This window comes from Condylura cristata, unplaced genomic scaffold (genome assembly GCF_000260355.1).
Source record: "Condylura cristata isolate star-nosed mole 26May11 unplaced genomic scaffold, ConCri1.0 scaffold00001, whole genome shotgun sequence".
NCBI classification, from domain to species: Eukaryota; Metazoa; Chordata; class Mammalia; order Eulipotyphla; family Talpidae; genus Condylura; species Condylura cristata.
The window spans coordinates 76,267,383-76,295,060 of NW_004567102.1; the positions used below are offsets into that span (position 1 = coordinate 76,267,383).

Below are 27,678 nucleotides of genomic sequence, written 5' to 3' on the forward strand. Positions count from 1 at the left end.
AGAAATGAAGGAGCAAAGTGAATGGATCATGAACTTATTTTTTGTCAGTGACTCAAAAAGCACTTGAATTTTCTTCAGTTTCCCTAGTACCTAAAGTGACTACCTCTTACCTGTTTTCTAGGTAGTATTGGTTATCTTTCACCTCAAACATTTTATTTACTATCTTAATTTTCCCTGATTTGGCATCAATTACCCTGACATGAAAATGAAGTGGCTGATGTTATTATTTGTCCATTTTCAATAGAAGTAACCCTGCGGAAGTACAGCCATCACTCATATGGCTTGTCAGGAAAATGGTGATTTGTTTTGTTTATGAGCCCATTAAGGAGTAATTAAACTTGGAATGTGGGGTACGTGTTTACCCCGTGTCTGTTACGCCATCATCTGTGTGATGGTAGACAGTGAACTTCAGCAGCTGACATGGTGATATATTCCAGTTGTGTGTTGCCCTGTTTGCATTTCTAATTTTCCTAGAATACAGGGTGATACAGCAAATTAAAAATACACCATCTGTGGTTCATATGTGGCCTTTTGTTTTGCATACCATTTTTAAAGTTCTCATTACCCTGGAATTTTCCCATATGTTTACAAAACACAATCGCTTTGTTGTACTTCTCCTCTGATAATCAAGATGTTCAGTCCATCATTTGCATGCATGATGCTCATTGGGGGAAAAGATCCCTTTCCAGGATGCTTGTAGATTTTTCTTAGTTGTGTTAAGAATCTACTTTCTTAGTAATGATGATACTTCCTCTTAGTAATTTTAAAAGATTTACTGGCATTATTTTTGGTAGTAGTGAAAGATTTGATGGTATTTTATGCTAAGGAAGGACCATGGTAAAGCTTATTTTATATATATAAGGTCTATAATGTATATATATTGTATTCCTGTATCATACACACTACATTTTAGAATATGTACTATGTAATACATAAATACTTCAATCTACACATGTGAATATGTAAACTTGTATGTGGACACATATAAAACTTATTTCTATGAGCATTGTCTACTTTCACAAATATGAGACAAAATTTATATATGAGAAATAAATTCTGAGCAGGTAACGTACAAAAAAACGCCCACCATTGTAATGTTCGCACTATAAAATTAACTTGTAGGATGTCAGTAATAAATGTGGCACGTTTGTTCTGATGTGCTACAGCTGCTGCAGTGACCCTTGGGCAGATGAGGTCTCTGCCTGGTACACTTGCTGGTGGTGTGGCCTGGGGGTGAGGTTGATGGCCCTTCACCCACTCGCCAGGGTGCTCCCAGCACCAGGGATTCTTGTCAACCATTTTGCAAGTCACAGCACTCTGGTTTGGTCACCAAAACCTTGAGCCCCCTCCTAGTTTACTATTCAGCTGTCACTTTACCTGGTGCAAGAGCATGCACCTTCTGATGCCAGAATCCAGATGAGTCCAGATTGTCCGTTCACCATCTCTGACATAGACCAGAAGCTGGTAGAGTAGCAGCATGTCCAGAATGGAAACACATTCTACAGAAAAGCAGTGGCCGATTCCCTTCGGCTGTGCCTTGCCACATCAGACCACTCCTGACGTGGGAACCTCAACTCTCCCCCTACTGTGTTTGAGGAGTTAAACATAGTTACTTCAAGTGCATCATTATAATTTTTTTTTGTGGTTGTGTCCAAAGGGCCTTAGGGTCATTAGATTTGGCATGGCCTCACTTTTGAATACATCAGCATGTCTACAAGGAACCCCAGACTAGTTTTATTAATACCTGGCTTATTCTTCATCGTTGTGTAGAAGGTCTTCCTACTGAAGAAATAAGAAGTGTTCTGGAGAAGATACTGTCAGAGTGGAAGGCTGTATCTCAGCAGTTGGAAGAAGTGGCAAGGAAGATTCAGCTACAAGAAGACCTCACTGTCTACTTTGGACAACTTGACGAGCTTGAGAAAACCATCAGGCCAAAGCAGTGGCCTCAGTCGGCTTCCTTGGCAGGCTGTCCCCCACAGTCCTGGCCCCGCACGCAGGACTCCTGCCAGGTAAGGAGCCCACCATCCGGAACATGACTCAACTCCGTGTCCAGCCCGGCATTTAAGCCACTATGTGTAGCATGAACTTTGGGCGAATTCTGTTCTTCTGAGCATTCTGTGAGGAGGTTCATGTCACCAGCGAATCCTGTGACTATTTTCTCTTCCCCAGCGGGAATTGACTCATATCCTCGGCCTCCAGCCCCAAATTGAAGCACTACGTGCAAGCTGTGCAGCCCTGAGGTCTCAGCCTTCCGCCCCTGAGTCAGTTCAGCAGGCTTTTGACAGCTTTCTGGGCCACTACCAAGCAGTGCGGCAGGATTTAGAGGACTGTCAGCAACAGCTGAAGGATGGTAAACCCACTCGCTTCACTTTCTCTTGAAGTATTTCAATATCTCTCAGCTTGCCTTAATTTAAAAACTGCTTCCTAATATTTGGTACATTACTTGTTTTGCAACAGTCCAACTCTCTGTTCTCCTGTGTTGGTGTTGTTCCAGTGTTAGAGTCAGACTATTTCCTGGATTCATGCATGTGTATAAATTGCAAACACCTTCCACCAGTTTTAAAATCATATTAATGGGGTAGGCAGATTTTTAGAGAGGTTTTGTTTAAGGGTATTATTTTCCCCTTTCATTCAAGGAGGTCAGTTAATATTTTTACTAGAAGGGTAAAAATGAATGACCACTTAATTTTGCTTACTCAAAATGGTTTAAATGTAGCAAGATCTTCTTTTAAAACAACTTATACTCCTCTTTCAATGTTTGGGAAACTAAACGAGCTTTTACTTTTGGAATAAATATAGTTTTAGAGAGTTAAATGAAAGTGTTTGGAACCTCATGCCTCATATGTTATGCGTTTTTAGCTCTTAGCCATTGTATAATTCTGGAGTTGTATTGTGTTATGTAATATTCTAGGTAGTGCATGTTGAAAAGCTGTATATTTAACCATACCCTTACTGCGAAAACGGATTATGTAATGGCTGGTGGGAATCTCTGTGTGTACATGGTAGGCACATGGGTTAGGCTTCTTTTCGTCTTGGAAAGGCATTTGGACACCATACTTTTGCTCGTCAATTGCGAAATGTTCTGCAAGTACCGCTTTTCAACTTACTGGCCTAAAATATACTTTCAGTTTTGACAAAAATCAATAGCCACTTTGAGAATATTTAGTTTCTTATCTTTAAAGTTTAAAAAAATTATTTTGTTTTTAATTGTTGTGAGAATCACAAAGCATTTACCATTTTTTTAAAAAAAAGATTTATTTATTTATGCTTACAGAACTTGGGGTACAGGCCAGAGGTATGGGGGGTGAGAAGACTCACCAGAGACAGAATGGGGAGCAGGACAGGCAGATCTTCTGAAATTCACTGCTGAGCGGAGCAGTGGTGGGCCAGGAGAGGTCTGCCATGCCATGTGGGTCAGCTCCCGGACTGGGAATCAAACTCGTGCTGCAGTGGTTTCAGAGAGCTTCATAATGTGGTGCTTTAAGCCACTGCACCACAAAACAGAGCCTGCATTTACCATTTTAACCACTTATCAGCACAGAGTTCAGCAGTGTGGAATGTACACATACTGTAGTACAAACTCCAGATCTTTCTCATCTTGTAAAGTTGCAACTGTCCCCATTAAACAGCAACTCTCCATTTCCCCCTAAATTCCAGTCCCAGATACCCACCATTCTAATTTTTCCGTCTATGAATTTTGCTGTTCCAGATGTCAGATTTAAGTAGAATTATAGATTTTTTTCGATTATTGACTTATTTCATTTAGTACAACACCCCAAAGTTTGTCCATATGGTAGCAGTGTCAGTATTTCCTTTTATTTTTTTTTCTCTAGGGCTGAATAAATTTCCAACCTATGAATATTCCACATTCTGTTAGTCCAGTCATATGTCAATGGAAACTTGAATTGTGTCCACCTTCTGGTTATTGCAACTGATGCTACTAGTTTCGTTTCTTTTGTTGCTTGTCCTATTTACCTGTTCCTGCTTCAAAAGAGCTTCCTTCCTTTCCCCACAAGGTTGCTTGTTTGTGACTTGGGTGACAGGGACTGGAAGAGATGTTGCATCTGGCCTGTAGCCTGTCTCTGAGGTCTGGGATAGCTGTGGTGTTCCTGGGTCCTCTCTGCCTCTCGGGAGATGACAGTTTGGTCACAGGCTTGAGATTAGCGGAAGGCTGGTTCAGTGGACCTTTGTTCTCTTTATCGGGGACCAAGAGGTTCCATGGACAAAGAGAACATTGTATATCTCCTTCAGGGAGATGAGATGAAATAAAGAAAAAAAAAAGTGAATTACTGGATGACTTCAAACATTGGCATGCACAGAACTGAAGTCAACGGCTCGCAGAAAGACCGGGGGAGGATTTGCTATGATAGCTAACGGAGACCTTTTTTAAATTTAGATGATGGAGTTTGACTTCACTCCTATTAGAATTCACTTATATGTAGAACGAATGGCATATATAATAGCAGGTTCATAACATTATTTTTTCTTAAAGTAAATATTTTTAAATAAACAGAGCTGAAGAACCACCCTGGACATGCATACTTGGAAACACTGAAAACATTAAGGAATTTGCTACATGATTCAGAAAACAAGGCTCAGACATCTTTGAGTGCCTTGAATGACCTTGCAAAGGTAGAGGAAGCCCTGCAAGAAAGAAAGGTAACATGTATTTGGCTTTAGTAGGCTGGAGTCATTTTTTTAAGATTTATTTTGTTGGCGCATACAGAACTGGGGTACAGTCCAGAGGTGCAGGCAGGGGCGGTGAGAGGCTTCACCAGAGACAGAGTGGGGAGCAGGACAGGTAGATCGATGAAGTATACTGTTGAGAGGAGCAGCAGGCGGTCAGGAGAGGTCTGATGCGCCATGTCTTCACCTCCGGGGCAGGGGGTTAGAACTCATGCAGAAGTGGCTTTGGCTTCTTAGTGCTGTGCTTTAACCCGCTGTGCCACCAGGGAGGGCCTGCAGTCATTTTTAAGAATGCATTGCAAATACTTTGAATTTAAATTTTTTCAAACTTTCAAATAATATTGGTCAGTTTTTGGGCCAAGATCAGTCAACAAATTCTTTTTAATGTGAAGGTTAGTGACTGTAGTTACTGTACATCATATCACAAAATGTAGCAAAGTTATAAATTTTTAAATAGAATAAATGCGTATTTTCCCCTTCTATTATAGTTAGCCTGGCATTTTCAACCTGTTAATAATCTCTTAATACTTGTTTAGTAAAATGAAGACTATCGGTTGAACTGAGGTGTTCTTTTTCTGTGTTGAATATATGGCTGTTTCATAGATTAGAAAGAAAACTTACTTTTTAGATCATGCTTATTTTTCATCAGTCTTTCCTATCTATCAAATATATTTTAGTTAATTTTAAAATTGAATTAATATTGTATTATAATATTATATAATTTTCAGGTATGCCTCATTATATATCAACATCAGTATACTACATTGAATTCCCGTCCAATATATAAACAGGTTTTAAAAGTGACATTTGACATTGATGTACCCTATTATTACATCTGTCTAGACAACTTATTGTGTGTAATTTTAACATTAAACTATTTTTCAGGCCTTTGATGCATTTCTTGAGAATCAAAAACCCACATTATATAAACTTGCAGAAGAAACAAAGACTTTGGGGAAAAATGTTACACCAGAGGTAGAAAAGATGTGTAAGCAGGAATTTGATGATGTTCAAGGAAAGTGGAACAAACTAAGGGTCAGAGTTTCCAAAGATTTGCATCTTCTTGAAGAAATTATGCCTAGCCTCAGAACTTTTGAGGTAAGTCAAAAATTTGAAACTACTAGGTGTTTAAGTTTATTACAATAGAAAATAGTAATTATCATGAGAGGCCAGATACATAGGTAGAGTTTTATTTGCATTTGTTCTAGCTCTATATTTTTATTTACTTATATTTTTATTTTATTTATTTATATTATTTTATTATATATATTAAATATAAATATATTTTTATTTATATTTAATATGTTGGAGAGCACATTTATTTCCTTTTGTCTTACAAAAGCTTCTTGGTAGAGACAATGTGGACCTTGAAGATAAGAGAATCCTTGAACATGGTCAAAGTGATGTTTCAGTGTGAAGAGCCTTCAGGAAATAAAGGCTGGGATTTGGTTAGAGTGGTAGAGGTTTTGCAGGTGACTGAGAGTTTGAAACAGTTTTTCAGGTTTTACATGGTTGCAGTTGAAAATCTGAATGAGGTCATTGACTAAGAGTATCAGACTGGGACAGATAGTAATCCAAAGGACAGACATGCAGAAGCATGATCCTTCTTAAAATGTTCATAGACGAATTAGTGATAACGTTCCATAGAAAGATTTAATGTGGGGACCTAAAAAAGGAAGTGGTAAAAGTCAATGTCAGATAACACAATCGGGATTTTAGCATTTTGCCTGTGTGAAAGATGGAGAAGCGTTCTTTCCAGGTCACCCCATTGAATAGGAACTGTTTGCGTGAAGAACGAATGGAAACTCCCTAGTGGCTTTCTAGCCTCCCGTTGCCTCCTTATGTGGCCTTTGTGCATCCCAAGATAGACAGATTCTAGAACCTTGCCTGGCACAGAGAAGACACTCGATAAATATTTTTCAGTGAATGAAGTGATATTAGTAATACAAGATTTAGATTTAGAAAGTACATTTATGCATGTGTGTGTACCTTTCTGCTGTGTCTGTCTGTCTGTCTTACTACCTACCTATCTATCCAGCTTTTGTATACACACAAAAGTACAGACAATTGTAGTTAGATCCCAGAGAATTTATATAAAATATAAATTGCTGAAAAATTTGAAAATAAAGACAAGTTCTGACAACAGTGTTCTAAAAATAAAGTCTCACGAGCGTGTGGTTAGAAAGAGCTGGAGATTGCACAGATCAGTGTGAAGAGATCCAGCACCGTGACCACTGGGCTGAAGAGAAACTTTTTGACCAGTGGAATGTTTTAGTGAATGACCAGTGGGAGAATGAAGAATGAGTGTGGTGCAGGACTGGAAGGAGGTAGTTTTGTGTATATGTGAGCTACAGTTTTATACTGAAATCTCACTAGAATAATTTAGTAATTTTGAAGTGTATTATGTGTAGTTTTGGATTTTTGACTCATTTAATTTTGTGAGTGGACCTTATCAGTTTTCTATTTGTAGTTTTTCCTACCCATAAAACCCCAAATTATTGTTATTGGTGAGTCTAAAATTTTTGGTTATAGACTAAACCAATGCTTGGATTATTAGTTGTTCTCAATCAAGGATGATTTTGTCCCCCGAAGGGCAAAATGAACTCTTCCGGGGTAATGTGTAATTGATGTAATCATTTCATTACATCATTTAGAATGAGATATTGTTGTATTCTAAATCATAGCTTTAATAAAACTGAATTTCAGGTAAATGTAGTGGCAAGATTGTCCTTAGTCTTCCCCACTAAATGAGGAAACACTTGTTAAAGAGTGTTTTGAGGTTGATGAATATTATAAAACCAAATGAAATAGAAACCTTATTACTTTAAATTATGGTTTCAGTTTGGATTTCACAGTTCTCCTTATTTCTTACATTAGAAATAACTGCTTAAGAAGTGGTGGACATTCCACTAGATGGGGGAAGAGCAAAAGAAAATGTTAAGAATTTAGCTGTAAACAAAGGCTTGGAGATAGCTGTGTAACTTGGGATCTTTTTGTTTTACATTGAGTTATGAAGCTTCAAATTACCTCTGTCCCTAGTGCAGGGTCTGGGCTGTGGATGGGGTGTGACAGGGGTAGGGTTAAAGTGTTAATGACCCCACATTCCTTTTCTGTGACCCCGGAGTAAGGTGTTGCTCTACCCAAATGCTTACAAACCATTGCTGTTGAGCACAGTGAGCCAAATACAGAATTCTGACTCTTCCAAGCTATAATATTTGATACTTGGCTTTGCAAACTATCATGTTGGTCATTTTATATTTGCTTGAGAATTTGTGAACATAAGTAATGAGAAATGGTTGCCTCAGCATAGTATGTGTGTGTGTGTGTTTGGCATATGAAGTGACGAAGCATTTATTTTAGAAATTTACTTGTACTTTTTTATATTGCTTTAAAAAGTAAATAAAAAGCTACTGCTTAGAAGATTTCTCAGTAGACCTGGCTGAATGCAGGGTAGGAGCTTACTCCCAGGGCAGCCACCCTACAGCAACACTGTGCGGGAAAGTGTATCCGGCTACACAGGACCGTACTAGCCACCATCTGTGTGCCACGAAGTGCAGAAAAGGGGCTCTGCCTGCCCTCTGGTATCTCCTCTTTCCCAGCATAAAAAGTCTTGTCTCAGTATTTAAAAAAATATATTTATTTATTTATGCATACAGAACTGGGGTACAGACCAGAGGTGCAGGGGGGGTGAAAGGATTCCCAAGAGACAGAGTGGAAAGCAGAAAAGGCAGATTGACTAAGCACACTGCTGAGGGGAGCATCGGGTCAGGAGAGGTCTGCTACCCCTTGTGGATCATCACCTCCTGGGCTAGGGATGGGGTTGGGGATGGGGCCAGGATTGAATTTCCACTGAGGGGGCCACTGCTCCTTTGCAGTGCATCCTAACCAGCTGCCCACCAGGGAGGGCCCTCCTTCATTTACTTTTAAGCAGTTACTTTTTTTTTTATTATTATTATTACAAAAGTTTATTTTTACATCATTTTGCACATTTTTTTTTCCATCTCGATTGTAATCCCCGTGGGTTTCCCATCACCAAATCACCCCTGTGCCAACACCATAGTCCCGTGCATCCTCCCCCCCCCCCCCGTTTTTGATCCCATTCCCCACTCCACCCCCGCAAAATGTCTCTGGTATATGGTTGTTTCATTATTTTTGTTATTTTCTCGCCTGGTCCATTATACTCCTGCTATGAGTGAAACCATCCAGTATTTTTCTTTCTCTTTCTGGTTAAGCAGTTACTTTTAAAGAGACAGGCTCAAGCAAACATTATTGTAACCATAGATTAGGTAGTATAGGGATGCTGATGTAGGCAGGTATTCACCAGGGCGCTGTTGCTGAGGGGTCTCACCTGGGTCTGTGTGCATCAGAGAGGGAGGAAAGAAGCAGGAAAGGAGAAGAGTAGATGTCCTAAAATTTCTCTTCTAACACCAATGATTGCAATGAATTGTTGAGAATGCTTTAGTTAAGTCTGCGTTTGATGGAATCTCCTTGGAATATAATGCTTCTCTATAAATATCAAAAATCCTTGGTCTAAAAGGCTCTCAGTTTTCTTACCCCAAACTAGACTTCCCAGTTATACAACAGTAATGCTGCCTTGAATTCAAGTTCTTGGGATCAGTATGTTAAAGAACAGAAGGATGCGGGAGTAAGAGGGCTTCTGAAGTTGGGAAGATGAGGGATGAGGACGTGCTTGCTGCTGGCCTGGATGTAGAACAGTGGTGGAGAAAAGCCTCTCCAAGCAGCACTTCTCCCCCATCTTGATCAGAGTGGCCCTCTGTACTTAAAAGTGTAGAGTGGATGGCCCTCCCCGGTGGCGCAGCGGGTTAAAGCACAGCAGTTAGAAGCTAAAGCCATTTCAGCATGAGCTCTCTCCCTGTGGAGGCGACCCACATGGCGCGGCAGACCTCTCCTGACCTGCTTGCTGTGCCCCTCAGCAGTGTACTTCGTCAGTTGGCCTGTTCTGCTCCCCACTCTGTCTCTGGTGAATCCTCTCACCGCCCCTGCACCTCTGGCCTGTACCCCAGTTCTATATGCATAAGTAAATCTTTAAATTTTTTTTTTTTTAAAGTTGAGACAGTTTCTTGATCATGTTGATTAGAGTGTAAGTGCAACACCTGGCTCTTGTGGCCTAGAACTCTTGCCAAAAGAATTGGGAATGTTTAACCAATAGTCTAGGGGAAGGCACAGTGGCTGCTTCCAAATCTAAAGATCTTTTCTGAGCAGGAGAGTATGTTTATCTTCATTCCTAGGGATGAATTAGAAGCAGAGAATGGAAGGTACAGGGAAACATTTAGCTCAGTACGAGGGAGATGAATAAATCAGACTGGTCAGACAAAGACAGGGAAGGTCCTGTAAAACCATGCTTGTCACTTCACTCTAAAATTGGACCTCAACTCGGATCTTTCTCCTCCTCTATGACCCGCTTCCAGTATACTGCCTTTTTGAAATATGTTTGTCTTTGCAAATTGTTTCCTCTCTCATTTGATTTTGACCCCCAGCACCATCCATAGTAACAGAGATTCAATTTAGTAGAAAGTGGTTAAAAAAAAGTTACTGGGTGTTCAGAGAATAAGGCATTCAGCCTTATTCACAGAAAAAGAACTAAGAAAAAGCTATTGTATTCTCTCCACTATGCTATTTATTTATTCCTGCTCTGAGTAGTGACTTTTTGGAGAAAATTTGTTTCACATTATATGAGAATAAAAGTTTTTTTTTTAGCTGATTATACCCAGAAAAGCATTTTCCTGTTACTTAAAATTTTAATCTTGAACCACAAATAGTGTTCACATTTAAGCAAGAGAACTTGGTTTACAGGGGTGCATTTTGAGATATTTAGCATGACCACTAAACTGTCATCTCTTTAGTCAAGAATAAAGAAAATCATTATTTCAGAGCTGGCAGTTTTTAAAAAGAAATAAAATAAATGAAAATGATGCTATCAAAGTTTTGAAAAGTTGCCTTTTTCCAATAGCAATAGATCCTGAGATAGAGCAGGTTGAATGTCACTGAGTAATATCCCCTTTGTTACTGCCTTCGATTTAGGCTGATTCTAAAGCCATTGAGAAGTGGATGGATGGTGTGAAAGACTTCTTAATGAAGGAGCAGGCTATCCATGGAGACGCCGAGGGACTTCAAAGGCAGCTGGACCAGTGCTCTGTGAGTTCTGCTGATCTAGGGAACTACTATAATAAATAGTGTTTTCTTCATCATCTTTATTATTTGCTGCTGTTATTAAAATTGTGACACAATGACAGGACAATAAGCCTAGCTAAAGTATCTTTCATCATAAACCTTTTTTTTTTTGACTTGATAGTTAATAAAAGAATGACAGATTATAGTATTCCTATTTTTATTTTTGGCCATGGTTATAGCATTTTTGGATAGAGAGAACAAGAGCAATTTTAGTATATAGGGCTTGTTATTTTACCTTAAAGTAACAATCTTAGTGTCATTACCACCAATTGCATATTGCTCTCTACTATGCCATACGGTGAGGCTATATGGAAAACATATTTAACAGTTGAAATCTGCCAGTAATACTGCATGCAATTTCTATTTGGTGAAATCATTAGGCTTCTCTAAATTAATTAAAAGTACTGTTCCCTGCTGAGAGACAAGTATTTCCAATCTAATTTGGCAGATGGCTCTATGAAGAGCCCAGGTGAAATGAATTTCCTAAGAAATAGTACTGCTTAAGAAGTTGAAAGTCCTGACTCTGTTCTTACAATACTTGCAGGGAGGGATACAGCAGGCCAGCTGTAACAATGGCATCCGCTTGTATGGGAATGAACTCAATATGGGTTTATTTTTATGTTCAGGCCTTTGTTAATGAAATAGAAACAATGGAGTCATCAATGAAAGACATGAAAGACATAGAGGCTAACCTCCAAAGTTGTCCTTTTGCTGGAATCAAAGGCTGGGTGCACACAAAACTAGTTGAATATCAAACCCAACTGGAGAGATTAAGCAAGGAGGTGAGTTTTTGAACATCTCTGTCAGGAGTTTTTAGAAGGTACATTATGCCTTTTCTTGACCAACTAAATTCCATCCAGACTCAAAACTAGCAGTCTAAAGTGTATGGCAGGTTGGGTCAAGAAATATATCATTATTCCTTTTTAATTAAGGGGGGGGAACAAATTGCTCATTTTGGATCTTTGATGGAAACAAGCTTGGTGTATTTAATAAAGAACGAGAAAGTCAAGGCCTCCCTGACGGTGCAGGGGTCAATGTCTCAGTGCTATGACGCTGTGGGCAGCCACTGAAGCCCATGTTCGATCCCCAGCCAGGGAGGTGACCCACAAGGTGCAGCAGACCTCTCCTGTCCTGCCCACTGCTCCTCTCAGCAGGATGTTTCAGTGAACCTATCTGTTCTGCTCTCCACTCTGACTCTGGTGAGTCATCTCATCCCACAACACCTCTGGCCTACACTCCAGTTATTGTATACATAAGTAAATAAAATTATTGTTTAAAAAATAAAGAATGGTGGCACAGCAGGTTAAAGCACAGCACCAAGAAGCTAAAGCCACTTAAGCATGAGTTCAGTCCCCACCATGCCCCGGAGGTGACCCACATGGTGAGGTAGACCTCTCTGTTCTACTCACTGCTCCCCTCAGCAGTGTACTTCCTAGATCTGCCTGTTCTGCTCCCCGCTCTGTCTCTGGTGAATCTCTCACTACCCCTGCACCTCTGGCCTGTACCTCAGTTCTGTATGAATGAATAAATAAATAAATCTTAAAAAAAAAAGAAAGTCAGTGAAGCTGGAATAGAAAAAAGAGGAGTTAGTGGGTTGTGGAGAGTAAGAGTTGAGGTGGCAAGGTAGGTGGGACTGTATGGTGTATATCTTTGAAGCAAAGATGTTCAGTTTCATTTTATGTATGATTCCGTGTGGAAAGCTGAGGGATTTGAGGAGGGAAATGACACTTTTTAGATCTTTTAAGATCACTCTTGCTTCCATGTGGATAATCTTCTCTGAAAGGCAAGAGTGGATACATGGATATTATTTTAGAGGTAACTGTAATGGTAGAGAATGAGGATGACTTCTTGGACTGGGGAGGTAATGGGGAGGTTATGATCAGCATCACAGGTTTCAAATTTTAGGTTGGAACTATATTTTGCAAGTAAAAATGAGTATCTAATAACAGACTGAATACCAGCTAAAGGATATGTTTGCAAAGTTTCCACTTTGCATGAATTGTCTGCTCTTTCCTGAAATTGCAAAGACTTGGGCAGTGGGGAGGGAGCAGGTGAACTGTTGATTTCCATTCTTGAAGAGTTAAGATGGAGATTAATGCAATGCTAATGCTTTCCTGCTGTAATCTGAAACCAGCCCCACACAGAAGGCAGGGACAGAGCAAAGAAACAAGCGGTTACTCCAGAATACTCCAACAGTTTTTAGTAAAAGAGGGAACTTGGCCCTCCCTGGTGGCGCAGCGGGTTAAAGCACTGCACAAAGAAGCTTAAGCCACTTCCGCATGAGTTCGATTCCCGCCTGCCCAGGAGGAGACCACATGGCGTGGCAGACCTCTCCTGACCCGCATGGCGTGGCAGACCTCTCCTGACCCGCCCGCTGCTCCCCTCAGCAGTGTACTTCGTCGATCTGCCTGTTCTGCACCCCACTCTGTCTCTGGTGAATCCTCTCACTCTCCGCATCTCTGGCCTGTACCCCAGTTCTGTATGTATAAATAAATAAATCTTTAAAAAAAAAAAAAAGAGGGAACTTAGGATGTAGGCCTGGCTGAAAGACCAGCACATCTCCCCCTCCTGCCCTGCACGAATCTAAAAGTTTTACAGCAGCTTTGCCTATGTTTGGTCACATATGCAGCAGAAAGAGCCTCAAAAACACACATGTAAGACTGTCTCCTTGGAGCACCTTCTGGGAAGGCGCATTTTCATGCGAGGCGGGTAGGGGCCTTCTTTTGCTGGATCCAGATCTCAGTGGGTGAATTCAACCATTATGGCTTTGCCTATTTCTTCCCCATATTTATTATATAATTTTTATTAAATAAAATTAATACACAATAACAATGATCATATATTAGATAGACATATAAATGGGGCTCTTTAAGCCCTCTAGAAAGGAGGGACTGAGACCTGGGAGGCCAAGGAGAAAAGTTTGGCCAGAGGAAGGGCCCCCAGGAGTGGAGTTTCCTGTACCACAGTACCCCGTGGTGAGGCAGTTGGAGGCAGGCCTCCTCTGACAGGCCACGCACCTCAGTAGCCTGGAGAAAAGAAGCCCCAGTGGAGTGTGGGGGAACAGAGCTATACTGGAGAACGCTGAGAGAATAGGAGCAAGGAGGTGGGACACTAAATGTAACAGACTTGGAAAGATTCTCCACCCAGGGAGCAGAGAAAAGGGAAATGGGATCCAAAGAGATGTTTTTGTAATTATTAACCAGCACATTTGTATCTGTGCACCCACCTACCTGCCTACCTACATATATACACAAAACACATACATCAACATAGAATTAATTGTGAATTATTGATTGCATGAAAATAAATACATGGGGATTTAAAAAAAAAAAAAATTCCCTCAATAGGGAGGGGGCCATGTGTTATGTAATTACCCAAAGCAGTTACAGACTGTTTCTTTCTTTGGTTAGTAAAAAGATGGAAGACATTTCCAGTAAACATAACATTGCCCAAATTTTAGTTTGCCTAGAAGGAATGCAGACATAAAATCAATCAACAAACATTCCAGTACATCAGTTATATCCATGATATCGTAAAAGGAAGACCCTTTCATGCCCTAAATGAGCATATATTATTATCTCAGGATAATTATTTACAATTTTGAGATTTCTTTTATTGCTGCAAAGATGACACAGCATCTTTGTTTTTTTCATTTATTGTATTCTTGAAAATTATGGTACTGAAACTGCTAGCAAAGAGAATTTTCTGGAAGTGAGGCTCAGGAATCATCCATCTCTCTTGTCTCTTTGGCCATCAGTCCACCCATCTGATTTCTGTCTTCTAATATTTTTGAGACACTCACCAGATTAAACTTCTGGCCAGACAGATGTAGGATTGAGTACATTGTTGGCAACAGATTCCTAGATTCTGGGGGCAGGACGGGGCCGTGGAATCAAAGCTCCATCTATTTTTGTAGTCCTGTTTGGAAAGTGGTGACAGGAAAGCCACTGCATGTTCTCCCTTCCTCTGGAGAGAGCTAGTCTGTGCTGCTCTGGCTTTTCATCACTGGCATCTGTGCAGCCAGGCAGGCCCCGGCATGTGACCTCCTGTGCCACAGAGCTTGAGTGGTGGTGGATACTGACAGGTTGCGGACACCCTGGGGCATCACCCCTCTCCTGGTGGAGATCAGGTGGCAGCGAGGGGGCGCTCTGAAAATACCTTCAGGCTTCTCTGAAAGACATATCTAAGTCAAAGATCCAGATTCAGATAAGACACCTGTTTTCTGTTCTTTATATTTTAAGTCAATGACAACCTCAGGATGGGCAGTGCACTTTCTGACAATCAAAAAGACGTAAAGCAATTGCCTTTGCTCAGTTGTCTCACCAGTGGGACATCCAGCTTGTCTCTTTTACTGTCTTAAGTAGAAATGGAAAACCCACATGTGATAATACACAATATTCTAACCTTTGGCTGGAGACAACATAGCAAGCCCTAGTATTGCTAATTGGGGTGCCTCACCCCAGAGTCATGGCTCCCTGACTCCATTTTTGATTTACCTTGTCAGACTGCGTCATTTCACCCAAGGTTGGTTGAGTTGAAGTGGAATATTTTTTTTTTAAGGTTAGTTATGCATATAGAACTGGGGTAAAGGCCAGATATGTGGGGGGTGAGAGGATTCATCAGAGACTGAGTGAGGAGCAGACAGGCAGATTGATGAAGTGCACTGTTTAGGGGAGCAGTGAGTGAGACAGGAGAGGTCTGCTGTGCCATGTGGGTCACCCCCCTGGCCCAGGATCAAGCCCATCCTGCAGTGGCTGTGGATAGCTTCATAATGCTGTGCTTTAACCCATTGTGTCACCAAGGGAGGGCTCTGGAGTGGAGTTTTCCCCATCTTTTATTTCGTTTTCCTTTTGTTTTTCTATGAGAGAGAAATAACTGGGGTTGAGTGGAATTTGTACTGGGACATTCTAATTCATGGAACTATTTCTTATTTTTGGTCATTTCTTCATTGATTTATCCCTCTGTTTGTATATGCCTATATCCCTGTATGTGCATCTTGCTTCTATTGTTTAAGGAGAAATAAAGAGCCAGGAAGACAGGTGGTAACATTCCAACATCTTAATTCAGTTTTATTAAAGAATTGCAATGTCAAAGTCCCAGTCCCCACTCAGCCACACACCATTACTTGTGAACTCCAAAAATGCAAGTCAAGTCTTTGTCACTAAAGAATTTAATGGTTTTTATTACTAGAAATTATTCTCAGGGGGAAATGTGGCTGGAGCATTCATGCAGCTCTGTAACTGGTATCCCTTTACTTGAGTGTACTCATTAATGCCATTCAATGCAAATGGTGCATAGATTGCAAATTCAGATATGTATATGATCATTATAAACCTTTTTAGGCTTCTCTGAAGCACATAACTAAGTCATTGAGCCAGATTCAGTGAAACACCTGTTTTCTAACTTTTTGTGTATGGAATGGACAGGTGTATCATCAAAATCAAAATTTTGCGTTCTATGAGAATCTTTAACAATAGCCTTTTCTTCTCTGATTTTCAAAGTGGTCTTAATGGGAAATTCTGTTAAAAAAGAGAAAATAGATCTTTTGGTTACTTCAGGTTACTTTTTCCATAATAAACAATGCTTGCATAAATTTATGAGATCTATGCTTTTATTGCGTTAGCGATAGTCCTTCATTTCTCTGTCCAAAGATATACATTTTCCAAATTAGAGTACTTCTAAGTTATAATACTTCAGAATTAGAGTCTTATAGAATTCAATTACAATTATTGTTTTCTGTATGGTAGCCCACAGCATCAGTACACATTATGTAATGGGTCTTCACTGAATTTTCAGACACTTTGGAATTATCACTGTGTCTTTAGATATTAGAAACTAGAACTTGACAGTAGCTTTGCTTATTTGGGTGAATCATTTCCTTTCCAGATTGCTACTCAAAAAAGTAGGCTGTCTGAAAGTCAGGAAAAAGCAGTAAACCTGAAGAAAGACTTGGCGGAGATGCAGGAATGGATGGCCCAGGCCGAGGAAGAGTACTTGGAGCGGGATTTTGAGTACAAATCACCGGAAGAACTTGAGAGCGCAGTGGAAGAGATGAAGGTGAGATTGGAACACATGGTATCAGTCAGCTTGTATCTCCCCTCCTGCTGCCTGTAAAAGTTATTCTTCACCAATCAGTCACCCATCAAGTGACCTAGCTCGCTCTAAAGCATCATGTGTCCAAATAATCCTTTGCAGTAAGATTTCAAATCAAAATAAAAGAGTGTGTGTGGGTGGGGTAGCTTCTGTGTTTTTGAGGGGAAGCTGAGTTACCACTTGTTCAACCTGGTCCACGAGTCTGGTCCATGAGCACCTCTGAATCTTGAAGAGCCATGGAGAATGATCCCCCAATTCAGCAACATTAATTGTGGTACAACCTTCACCACGACTTCCAGCATTTTTCAGGAGGAATTATTTTTTGTAAGGAACAAGAGAGACTTCCCATTTCAGTTGGTGTTTCTCCTTACTTTGTCATGTGTACTCTGCTACCTACTGCTTGGGACACACGTGAATGCCCCAGTTTTTTAAAAGGAGATAAAAGAAGCATTAGGAATGGCAGCAGAGAAAGATTGGGAATCAGTGGAACCCACAGGTTATGTTTCCCATAAACTTCGGTGTCAAAAGTCTGAACAGTCTTTTTTATATAATAAAGGAACTGGGAATTATTCCCAGATTTGTAACTTTGCTTTAGATGTCCTTCATTGTTCAAGACAAAAGAGAGAGTATTTAGAGGCTTTTTATTTTTAAGATTAAGCCACACAGTGAATGTTTTGCCCAAAGTTAACTTCCTAGAGGTGTAACTGAAGCAAAACTCTTTGTGCAGATATTAAGAAAAGGATTACATTTCATCCATGTGTTATTACAAATGAATCAAAGTAAATATGACAAAGAACTTTTAATTTTAGTTCAGGTATTTCCATTGGAAATCTTTTTTTTTTTTTTTAATGCAGCTTTAGGGCAAACTTTAAAAATATTCTGTATGCGATATATTTCAAGGTAGCCTACTATGTTCAGAATGACCTTATTTCATTTATTCTCTTCCATAACACTATGGGCATTGTAGTTTTGTGGTTTCTTAAGTTACTAGTGTTTAGAAGAATGATTACTTAGAAGAATGATTCTTGATTGGGTAGCGTTCTATTTATTTTTATTCTTCTAAACAACCACTAGGATTTTAAAAACCACTATAAATAATTATTTAACCCCACCCTAGGGAAATTTAAAACCATGAAGCAGTAAAGACAGTACAAAGGGAGAGTGGAAGAGTGTTTTAGGTTGATTTTTCTGAATTTTAAGCAGGAGGACAGTCAATGAAAGTTTTTTCTTTGATAAGATCTTCCCAGCAAATCACTGTCCTGTTTGAAATGCTGTTAATTCTTGGGATGAAATGTGTGTCTGTGTTTCAGGAGGAAAAAAAAAAATGTTTGTATTGTTTATAAATAATACTTTTACCATTTTGCACTTCAGTTTTTGTGAAAATTCATTTATTTCATTCCAATATTTGTAAACCTCCAGTGGTTAATTAAAATTAATTCACTTAGATTATTATCATGGACTCAGACTCTGAAAATACTTAATATTAGCAATCATAACTTAGGTATTGGAATTGTTGTTATTAAGTGAAAATGTGTGTCTGGAATTCTGTACATTAAGGCATAGAGTGGTGAGATTTTATGGTCAGCAATCAAAAGCACTCTTTATTGATTACCTACAGAATGTCCCAAGTAGGTAGTTAGAATCTCCTAGATGTCTTTATTTTGGTTGAGTTATTTTTAAATATAGTAAGGAAAGTGATTACTGAGAAGGAGAGATGAATTAATGTTCATCTTGTCTTGGAACAGAGGGCGAAAGAGGACGTGTTACAGAAGGAGGTGAGAGTGAAGATTCTCAAGGACAACATCAAGTTATTAGCTGCAAAAGTGCCCTCTGGTGGCCAAGAATTGACATCTGAACTGAATGATGTGCTGGAGAACTACCAACTTCTTTGTAACAGAATTCGTGGCAAGTGCCACACACTAGAGGTATGGTACTAGTTTATTGGTGCATTTCTGAAATTCAAGCTCTGCAGTGTGGGTCATTTCTTATCTTGCGAAAAATTCCAGTTTTCTTCAAATAATGAATGAACATAAGTGAAAACTAGGTCTTGGATAGTTAAGTTGCTAAAAATCTAATAGGAATGAAAAAAGTTGCCCCAGTTGGTGGGAGATTCTTGGGCAAGTCAAGGTTTTTATGTCACAGATCATCTGTAGGGGCTGTTAGAAAGAACATTCTAGAACAAAGTTCTTTCTTTTATTTTTCCTGGCTGTGTACAGAGATGAATTGAGGTTTTTGACTTAGTGATATCTACATTTAGTGATCTGAAGGGAAAGGAGAAACTGAGAATGCTGGCATTTTTCTGTCTCCTTTGCCTTCTGTGCCATTGGGTTTTAAATGTGTGTGATTCTATGATTTTTTTTTAATAAAAATGAAGTTTTTTTTTTTTTTACATTAGTGTGATTTTGGTTCCATCTTTTGAAAACATTTAAGAGACAATTTTTAAAGATTTATTTATTTGTGCATACAGAACTGGGGTACAGGCCAGAGGCTCAGGGGTGGTGAGAGGCTTCACCAGAGATGGAGTGAAGAACAGAACAGGCAGATTGACGAAGTACACTGCTGAGGGGAACAGCGGGCGGGTCAGGAGAGGTCTGCCACGCCATGTGGTCACCTCCGGGGCAGGCGGGAATCGAACTCATGCGGAAGCAGCTTTAGATTCTCAGTGCTGTGCTTTAACCCGCTGTGCCACCAGGGAGGGCCTTAAGAGACAATTTTAATGTGTAACAGTTTCAGTGAAATTCAGTTCAGTCTAAAACAAATGACTATTATAGTAAATCCTAAAATGATAAACAATCACACCTGGAGGATTTAAATTAGACTCATTTGAAAGCAATGAGTTGAACAAAATCCCATCCTATATTATGATGATATTGGCTAACATAGAACACCTAAGTTACTCAGTTCAGATGTAAAGATCTTATAAACAATATAATTTATGTTTGTCTAGTCTTGAGTCCTGTGAATGAGTTCAGAATTGAATTTTACCATGCTTTCTTCTTTGTCATAACCACCGTGGTGGACTCTGGTTTTGTTACATATGATGAATCAAAGTAGCAATTGATGACATGTTGTAGTGATTAATGGAGTCCACAAGTTATCCCAAACTAACAAATACCAGGTAATGCAAATCATTTCTCCTTGCTGTCTGTGACAGCTGGAGGCTGAGGAGGGGATACATGTTTTGCATGTTTGGAGTTGCTTTAGAATTACTTGGGAATTATTTTCAGACACTTAAGGGCAGAAAGGTAAATATAGAACTAAAAATAATAAGGATAAAAGAGAAGAGATGAGGCTTTGATATCATTGAAAGGGGAGATGGAGAGAAAATAAAAAAGCTTTCAAAATGTTTATGAACAGTATATGTTATGAACATCATGCCCAGGGATCTTGGGCAGAAACAGCCCAAATTTCTAAATCATATTAAGAATGCCAGTGTTCTGAGGAGTCTAGTTTTATTAGTTTGATTATTTCTAGGTTCTTTGCATAGGTGGAGGGGCCCAATGGTGGATTTTTGGGAGTTTGGTGGTGGGCATGCATAGTAACATACATTTATATAGGTATGGCCCTATATCCTTAAAATATATACAGTGTTATGAACCAATGTTATTTCAAGAAACTTAACAAAAAATTAAATTAAATGAAAAAATTTTTGATTGTGAAGTATTTCAAATTTATATATCTACTATATAGCACACATGTAAATGTGTATATAGTTATGTTTATATATGTGTATGCATGTGTGTATATATATCTATATATCTATATCTATATGTATCTCCCCAATCTATAACTTAATATTTACCATATATTGCGAGGTCCTATTTTGAAACAGGACAACTAATATTGTAGAACTAGTTCCTTCTGTCCCATTCCATCCCATCCCCTTATCACTCTCTCAAAATAAACATTATACATAGGTTAGTGTTTATTTTCCCCACTAATGGTTTTATAGTTTTTTTTCTTGCAAATGTAAGTTTGTACCCTTTGACCAGCATCTCCTCAGCATCCCCATCATTTATTCCTTGGCAACCACCACTCTATGTTTCTTGAAGTTTGATATTTTTAGATTCTATGTATAAATGGATCACATTTGTGTTTACTTTGCTTAGCATAATGCTCTCAAGTCCATCCATATTGTCATAAGTGGAAGATAACCTTTTTAATGGTTGAATAATATTCCATTATAGTACATGTGTACAACAATGAAATCAACTATTAACTCATTTCTTATTGTTCCCCTGTCAATAAATGACTATATTCTCCAGCTCTAAAATTTCTGTGTAGTTCTTTTCTTAATAGAGATAACACTGGTTTACAGAACTTAATTGATTAAGGGAAATAGGATCATATCTTCTCAGATTCCCACCACATCCATGGTTTTATATTCTTAATATACACAGTTATGTTCAACTGTAAATTGCTATGCAACAAATCATGCCAACATAGTGGTTTACGAAAACATGTTTCTCATGGTTTTGTGGGTTGACTTGACTCAGCTGGGTCTCTCTTCACCTCCATGAGTCATCTGGAGGTCATCCACACAGCTGCCTTCAACCGGGCACTCGTCTGGAACACTCCCAGTAGTGCTCACCCTTTAGCGTGGCAGCTGGTCTTGAAAAGGGCAAAACTAGAAGCTTCCATCCTCTTCAAGGCTAGGTCTCCACTTTGCACAGTATCAGTTTTTTGCCTTTATTTATTTTTTTTCTGTTCTAGGCAAGGCACAATGCCAGCCCAGCTTTAGGGTAAGAGAGAACAATTTCACCATTTAGTGGAAGTAGCTGCAAAGACTGTGGCTATCACTAATCCACCACAGTTCACTCTTTTGTCACAAATGAGTTCTGTGCCCCCCACCCCCACTCAAGAACATGTAGACCTTGTAGAGTACAGTGTCAATCTCAAAAGCCGGTATCTTGTGGTCTGCATCAGCTCCAAAAGCGAACATGACTCCTTTAAGCAGTTTCTTCAGGTGCAGGTGTTTAGGTGTGGCACTTTTTGGGTACTGGCAGCCTGGGTACTAAAAAGATCAATTATCCCAGTAATTCACTTCATAATGGTGACAGAAAACCTCAGCAGATACTCCCTTTCAGTAAAGTTGGGTTGGCGCTGGTGATAGTGAGAGGTCTGAAGTCCCTGGCACAGCACGGGAGGCCTCAGGGGGCCTGTGCAGGGCAGGGAGTGTCCCTGGGGAGGGACAGCTTCTGCGTCTTAGAGTGCCTGTCTGTGAGTGAGCACTTAGCCAAAGGAAAAAGGTTCTTATCAAAAGAACCTGTTCCAAAGCATCAGATTGGCCTTTGGAGCTGATACTGGATTTCAAGATTGACATTGCACTCTAGAAGGTCTACATGGTCTTCATATAAAGGGGATGTAAAACATTTTTAATAAAAGGGTAAACTGTGATGGATTAATGATAGGCAAAGATTTTGAAGCGGCTCCCACTAAGTAGTGAAATTGTTTTGACTCCCCCTAAGAGCTGAGCAGATTGCTCTGCCTTTGTGCTACTTAACACATTTGGGGGAACCTGCAGAGGAGGGGGAAGGAGAGGGATCAAAACAGTGGCGGAAAGAGCACAAGGGACTCTGGTGATCGTGATTCATGAGTATTGCAGTGGTGGAGAGATTATGGGGATTGTGCCTGAGGGGAGAAATGAGATATTGTATAAAAATGAACAATAATGTAAGAAAATAAAAGTTACTTAGCTTTTAGAGAAAGCACACAAGAGCATCAAAACCAAAATAAAAAGCTAAAAACACAAATTTGGGGGAATGAGACACCGCCCTTCTCTTTTTTTGTCTTAGCCATGGGTGGTGAAAGCAGGTCTGTGGCTTGCTTTTGTGTGACTTGCGGATTGAAAAGGGATGTACAGTTTTAAGGGGTTGTTAAAAAAATACAGGGGCCCTCCTTGGTGCGCAGCAGGTTAAAGTGTAGCACCACCTTTATGAAGTTATCCGCAGTCACTAAAGCACGAGTTCAATCTCTGGCCAGGGGGTGACCCACATGGCGCGGTAGACCTCTCCTGACATGCCCGCTTCTCCCCTCAGCAGTGCACTTCCTCAGTCAGCCTGTTCTGCTCGTCACTCTGTCTCTGGTGACTCCTCTCACTGTGGTTAGATCTCTGGCCTGTCTGTACCCCAGTTCTGTTTGCATAAATAAATAAATCTTTTAAAAATACAAAATCTTTAAAAAAATACAAAGCAGAACACATAATAAAGAATCTGTGACAGAAGTGGAATGTGACTTGTAAAGCTTAAGTATTTACTATGTGGCCTTTTACAGAAAAACTTGCTGACCCCTTCCTGCTAATCATACCTCCTGGGGAGACCAGCCTAAAATGTGCCTTTTCAGTCAGCAAATCTAAAAGAATCAGCCCAGGAGGTTCCAAGCTGAACTCTTCCTTCTTACTTTATTAATCAAGCAGGCTTCTCAAGAATAGTGTAAAATTATAAACTTCCTTCTCAAAGCTGTTCAAGAATGAGGGATAAGTGATTGGGCCAAAATAGTAAATACAGTGTAATTCCATCTTGGATGAAATGTGGTTCTCTTCATATAGCGAAACCCCCTGTATACAGCAGACTATACAGCAAGTGGCTGCATTCATAAGGTGTGCATTGGAATTGGGTGGGCCTCTGGGAGTTCCCTTTCCTAACTGTTGAAAGTATGCTATTCTGAGTACTTTTGGTCTTTATTTTAAAAAGTTTCCTCCTGATTTCTCCTAACGACATAATGGTATTTTTGACACATAAGCAGATCCTTGGAATTCAGTGTAAAGAGCAAGCCAGCCCAGTCCTCTCTTGAGTTGGTTGAGTAAGAATAATTAAAGAATTTGATTTTATTTCACTTTTTAAAAATTTTGACTTCACCAGTTTCTATATTTTCGTAGAAATTCATATCTAAATGAAATTCATGATCAGAGGGAAAATGTTTGAAGAGAAAGGTGATAGACGAAATGCCTTCTGAGCCCACTTAATTCTTTTCCCCTCTGGCTTCCAGGAGGTGTGGTCTTGTTGGATCGAACTGCTTCAGTATTTGGATCTTGAGACTAACTGGCTGAATACTTTGGAAGAGCGGATGAGGAGCACAGCGTCTCTCCCTGAGAAGACGGATGCTATCAATGAAGCCCTAGAGGTGGGTGCCTGTGTTATTGGCAGTGTTTGTTATTGTTGCACTAAGGGTGTTAAGAATGAAGACTGTGGTGATGCATGCTTGACCAACACATTTGCTTCCTCCGTGGTTTCCACTGTCAACTTGATTTATATGACCATGTATATTTAGGTTATGGGTAACTTCATGAGGTGGTGAGCTGTTTGGTAGTACATTTTAGACATTGTAAAGCACACTTGTGATCTCCCAGTTTGTTTTTACTGCTTTGCGGATAAAACCCTGCCTTATGTGACTAGGACATTTGCTCTCTTGTTTCTTCCAAGAGGTATTTTTGCTCACGAGGCACTGTAGTGACTGTGTTTATAGTGACTCCTACTCTGTTGTCTTCAGATATGAAAAGTTGGAGCACGGGTTGGAGACGCCAGTATTTGAGACATGGGACTCTGTTTTTAGTGCCTGTGTCAAGGCTGGACTCAGGCTCCCTGTACCTTCAAGCTCCTTTGAGCCTCCAAGACTGGAGATCAAGAAATAAACCTGATGTACCATTGTTCTCCAGCTCCCCAGCACAGAGGGTGGCATAACTGCATGATTGTTCCTTCCATGAATTAAAATGGGAAAAGAGTTTATTTGCTGAAAACGAGGTGTAAGAGGGTACATAGATTTTTAAATTTGTAGGGACATAATGAGGTGATAGATGGAGGGCTGGCTTGGTGGTCAGGAAAAGACAAATATGGTACCAAAATTCTAGGGGCTGGACACTCTTCAGGAGACAAAGGTAATTTTTTAAACAAAACAGCAGTTTGAGATTGAGAGAATAAAAAGAAAGGCCATGAAGAAATTACTTTTAAAATCCATACGTCCTACCTGGCAAGATGGCGCCACCACTTGGACTAGAGCCCGTCAGGCTCCAGAGTTGTCGCCACTGGAAAAATGGAACTGTCTGAAAATGGGACATTGGGCATCTTCCCCTGTCTGTGGCTTTATCTCATCAAACTACAGAAGGATGTTTTCGAGACTAGAAGAAGGAATGGGCTAGAATCAACTTGTGGAGCAGAAGTATGGTCTCTCCACAGCGTGATTTCACATGTCCTATGGATTCCCCATCTGTTGGGTTGTAAATGTGAGGGAAGAAGTTATATGTGACTATATGTCAAGGCAACATTTATGTTTTACATCATTACGTGAAAAAAATAAAAAACTTAACTATCTTTCCAATAGTGTGTATTGTGATATGTTGTAAAACTGTAGATTCTCACTCACACTATTTGAAAATTTTCCAAGTGGATGGTGTCATCTAAGGATAGGGTCAGTGGTGACTAAGGAAACCTTGGTAAGAAACTCTGTTAAGGAGATAGCTTCAGACATGACCACTGAAGGATTTACTCTGTATGTCAAAATTTTTATTTTCAAATAAAATTTATATATTCTCACAGGGTGATAGATCTACTTTATTATATAAAATAGAAAAAAGTCCAAATATCTTTTCTTTTTGGAGAAGCCATTGGTAAGTCAGAAAGTTAAAAAAAAAATCCTACTCAAAATGCATATTTTTTTAACATGAGAGCTAAAATGTGATAACCTAGAAATACAGCCTATGAAGAATAGTGCAAAGCAAACATTGTCATAAACACCTTTAAATATTTTAGAGCATTTTTTCCTAATTATTATTATTATTATGTTTGTGATATATACACTGGGATCTCACATATTAAAGTAAATGGATCAAAGACCTTGGGGCTATGACGGCTTTGGCGTCAAGTTGGAATCTGAGCTCTTTTGTGCTTACTGCAGGAAAATTACATCAGTAACCTCTCTGAGTTCCAGTTTCCCATCTGTAATAGGGGAATGATATTTAGCTCTCAGGGATGATACTTAGTCCTCATATTTAATTAGATTTGTTTATAAAAGCATTTACCTAAAATAGTATCTGGCTTTCTATATAAGTATTTTTTTTGGCAATATATTCAATAACAATTGGAGATTTTTGATCTTATTCTCTAAGTAAATTTTTAGAAAAAGCATTTTAATAAAAAGGGTGACATTTTTAGGATCCCTGATATTTGTATTCAATATTACATCTTCTTTCCTGTACCTGTTTAGTCTCTAGAATCTGTTTTGCGACATCCAGCAGACAATCGCACACAAATTCGGGAACTTGGCCAGACTCTAATTGATGGGGGAATCCTGGATGACATAATCAGTGAGAAACTGGAGGCTTTCAACAGTCGATATGAAGAACTGAGTCGCCGTGTAAGAACTGGGGCAAGCAGGAGTGTTGATTGGGTGTTTATGATGTCAAGAACTCTTATCTGGGGAAAAACTAGTAGCCAGCAACCATAGGGAGGTGGATTGGGGAGAAGGGTGTATAAAGGGCATTGAACTGGGTTGGGAGAGTAGACCCAACTTCTAAGGTAGGCTTAATCTGACGACTAAAACATCTTATCTGAGGTTACTGCTACTTATCAGTAATTTAATTTCCTTTCAAGACCATGTGATAGCTGTATATAAGAAGAATAATTCAGATTACCCTGGTAAATATTAGACCTGTCAGAATATGACTTGAACTGCTATTATTAAATGACACAAACCCCGGACACATTCAGAATGATTCACAGCATCCATATTTATATCAATAATTAGAGAACAGAGATTGGTTTTGGATAGGAGGGTCAGGTAGATATTAGATGCCTCAATATTAAGTAATAAATGTTGATGCTTATATCATGAATAGCAACAAACTTTAGCCAAAGTGTGCAAACATTGGGTCAACATGATATGCATCTATAGAACTTGTGTAGAAAAATATTACTGTGAATTTGAATCATTGCATTAAATGCTGCTGTCGGCTGCATAAAAGATGTTAGTACTTACACACACACACACACAAAGAAAGAAAGAATACATTTATAGGCTCCCTCTACTGATAGACATTCTTTTATATTTTATCTTTTCAATGATAAGCTTATGGCTGATTGACAGCCCCCCTCTCCCCAAATTTATTTATAATAAATGATACATTTTTGTTCTCTGATGTGTTACATAGTAAGTATTTTTGTGTTCTGTCATTGTATGTACAAAGAAATGAAAATGAGTAATTTATTGCAAGATACCTAAGATACCCTAAAAGGACCTCTTCAGGATCACTGTTTATTATTCATTTATAATCCCTGCCAAAGTCTTGAACTAGTGCTTTTATGGTCTGTTTCTTTCTTGGTAGATAGAACATCAGGCTTTTTTTTTTTTTTTTAATCAGTTATTCGTGTTTGTGTCGAGCAACTAATGATTAAATTTTTTCCCCTGTGTAGGCAGAGAGCAAGCAGATTTCATTGGAGAAGCAGCTCCAGGTCCTCCGGGAGACTGACCACATGCTTCAAGTCTTGCAGGAGAGCCTAGGGGAACTGGACAAGCAGCTTACGACTTACCTGACCGATAGGGTAGATGCCTTCCAGGTGCCTCAGGAAGCTCAGGTACTGCCCGAGCTTGAGGGTGTTTGATTGTAAGAAAGAATATATGCAATTGCTTCTTCCCCTACGAGGGACCCAGCCCCTTCTGCGTCCCTGGCATGAATCGGAGAGAAAGGTTGACTTTTCTTGTGGGCAGTGTAAGTGT

The 27,678-nt window shown here is 39.5% G+C and overlaps 1 protein-coding gene across 1 annotated transcript in view; it reads left to right on the top strand.

Annotated features, from left to right (window-relative positions):
* The window catches only part of UTRN (utrophin), a 237,827-nt gene that overhangs the window by 149,800 nt on the left and 60,349 nt on the right, over positions 1–27,678 (top strand). The window contains exons 20-30 of the mRNA XM_012735025.1: positions 1,771–2,009; positions 2,170–2,350; positions 4,514–4,659; positions 5,572–5,784; positions 10,729–10,842; positions 11,505–11,660; positions 16,765–16,935; positions 18,717–18,896; positions 23,959–24,093; positions 26,170–26,319; positions 27,375–27,536. Coding sequence (XP_012590479.1) covers positions 1,771–2,009; positions 2,170–2,350; positions 4,514–4,659; positions 5,572–5,784; positions 10,729–10,842; positions 11,505–11,660; positions 16,765–16,935; positions 18,717–18,896; positions 23,959–24,093; positions 26,170–26,319; positions 27,375–27,536 — 1,847 coding nt within the window. The remainder of the gene's footprint in view (positions 1–1,770; positions 2,010–2,169; positions 2,351–4,513; positions 4,660–5,571; positions 5,785–10,728; positions 10,843–11,504; positions 11,661–16,764; positions 16,936–18,716; positions 18,897–23,958; positions 24,094–26,169; positions 26,320–27,374; positions 27,537–27,678) is intronic.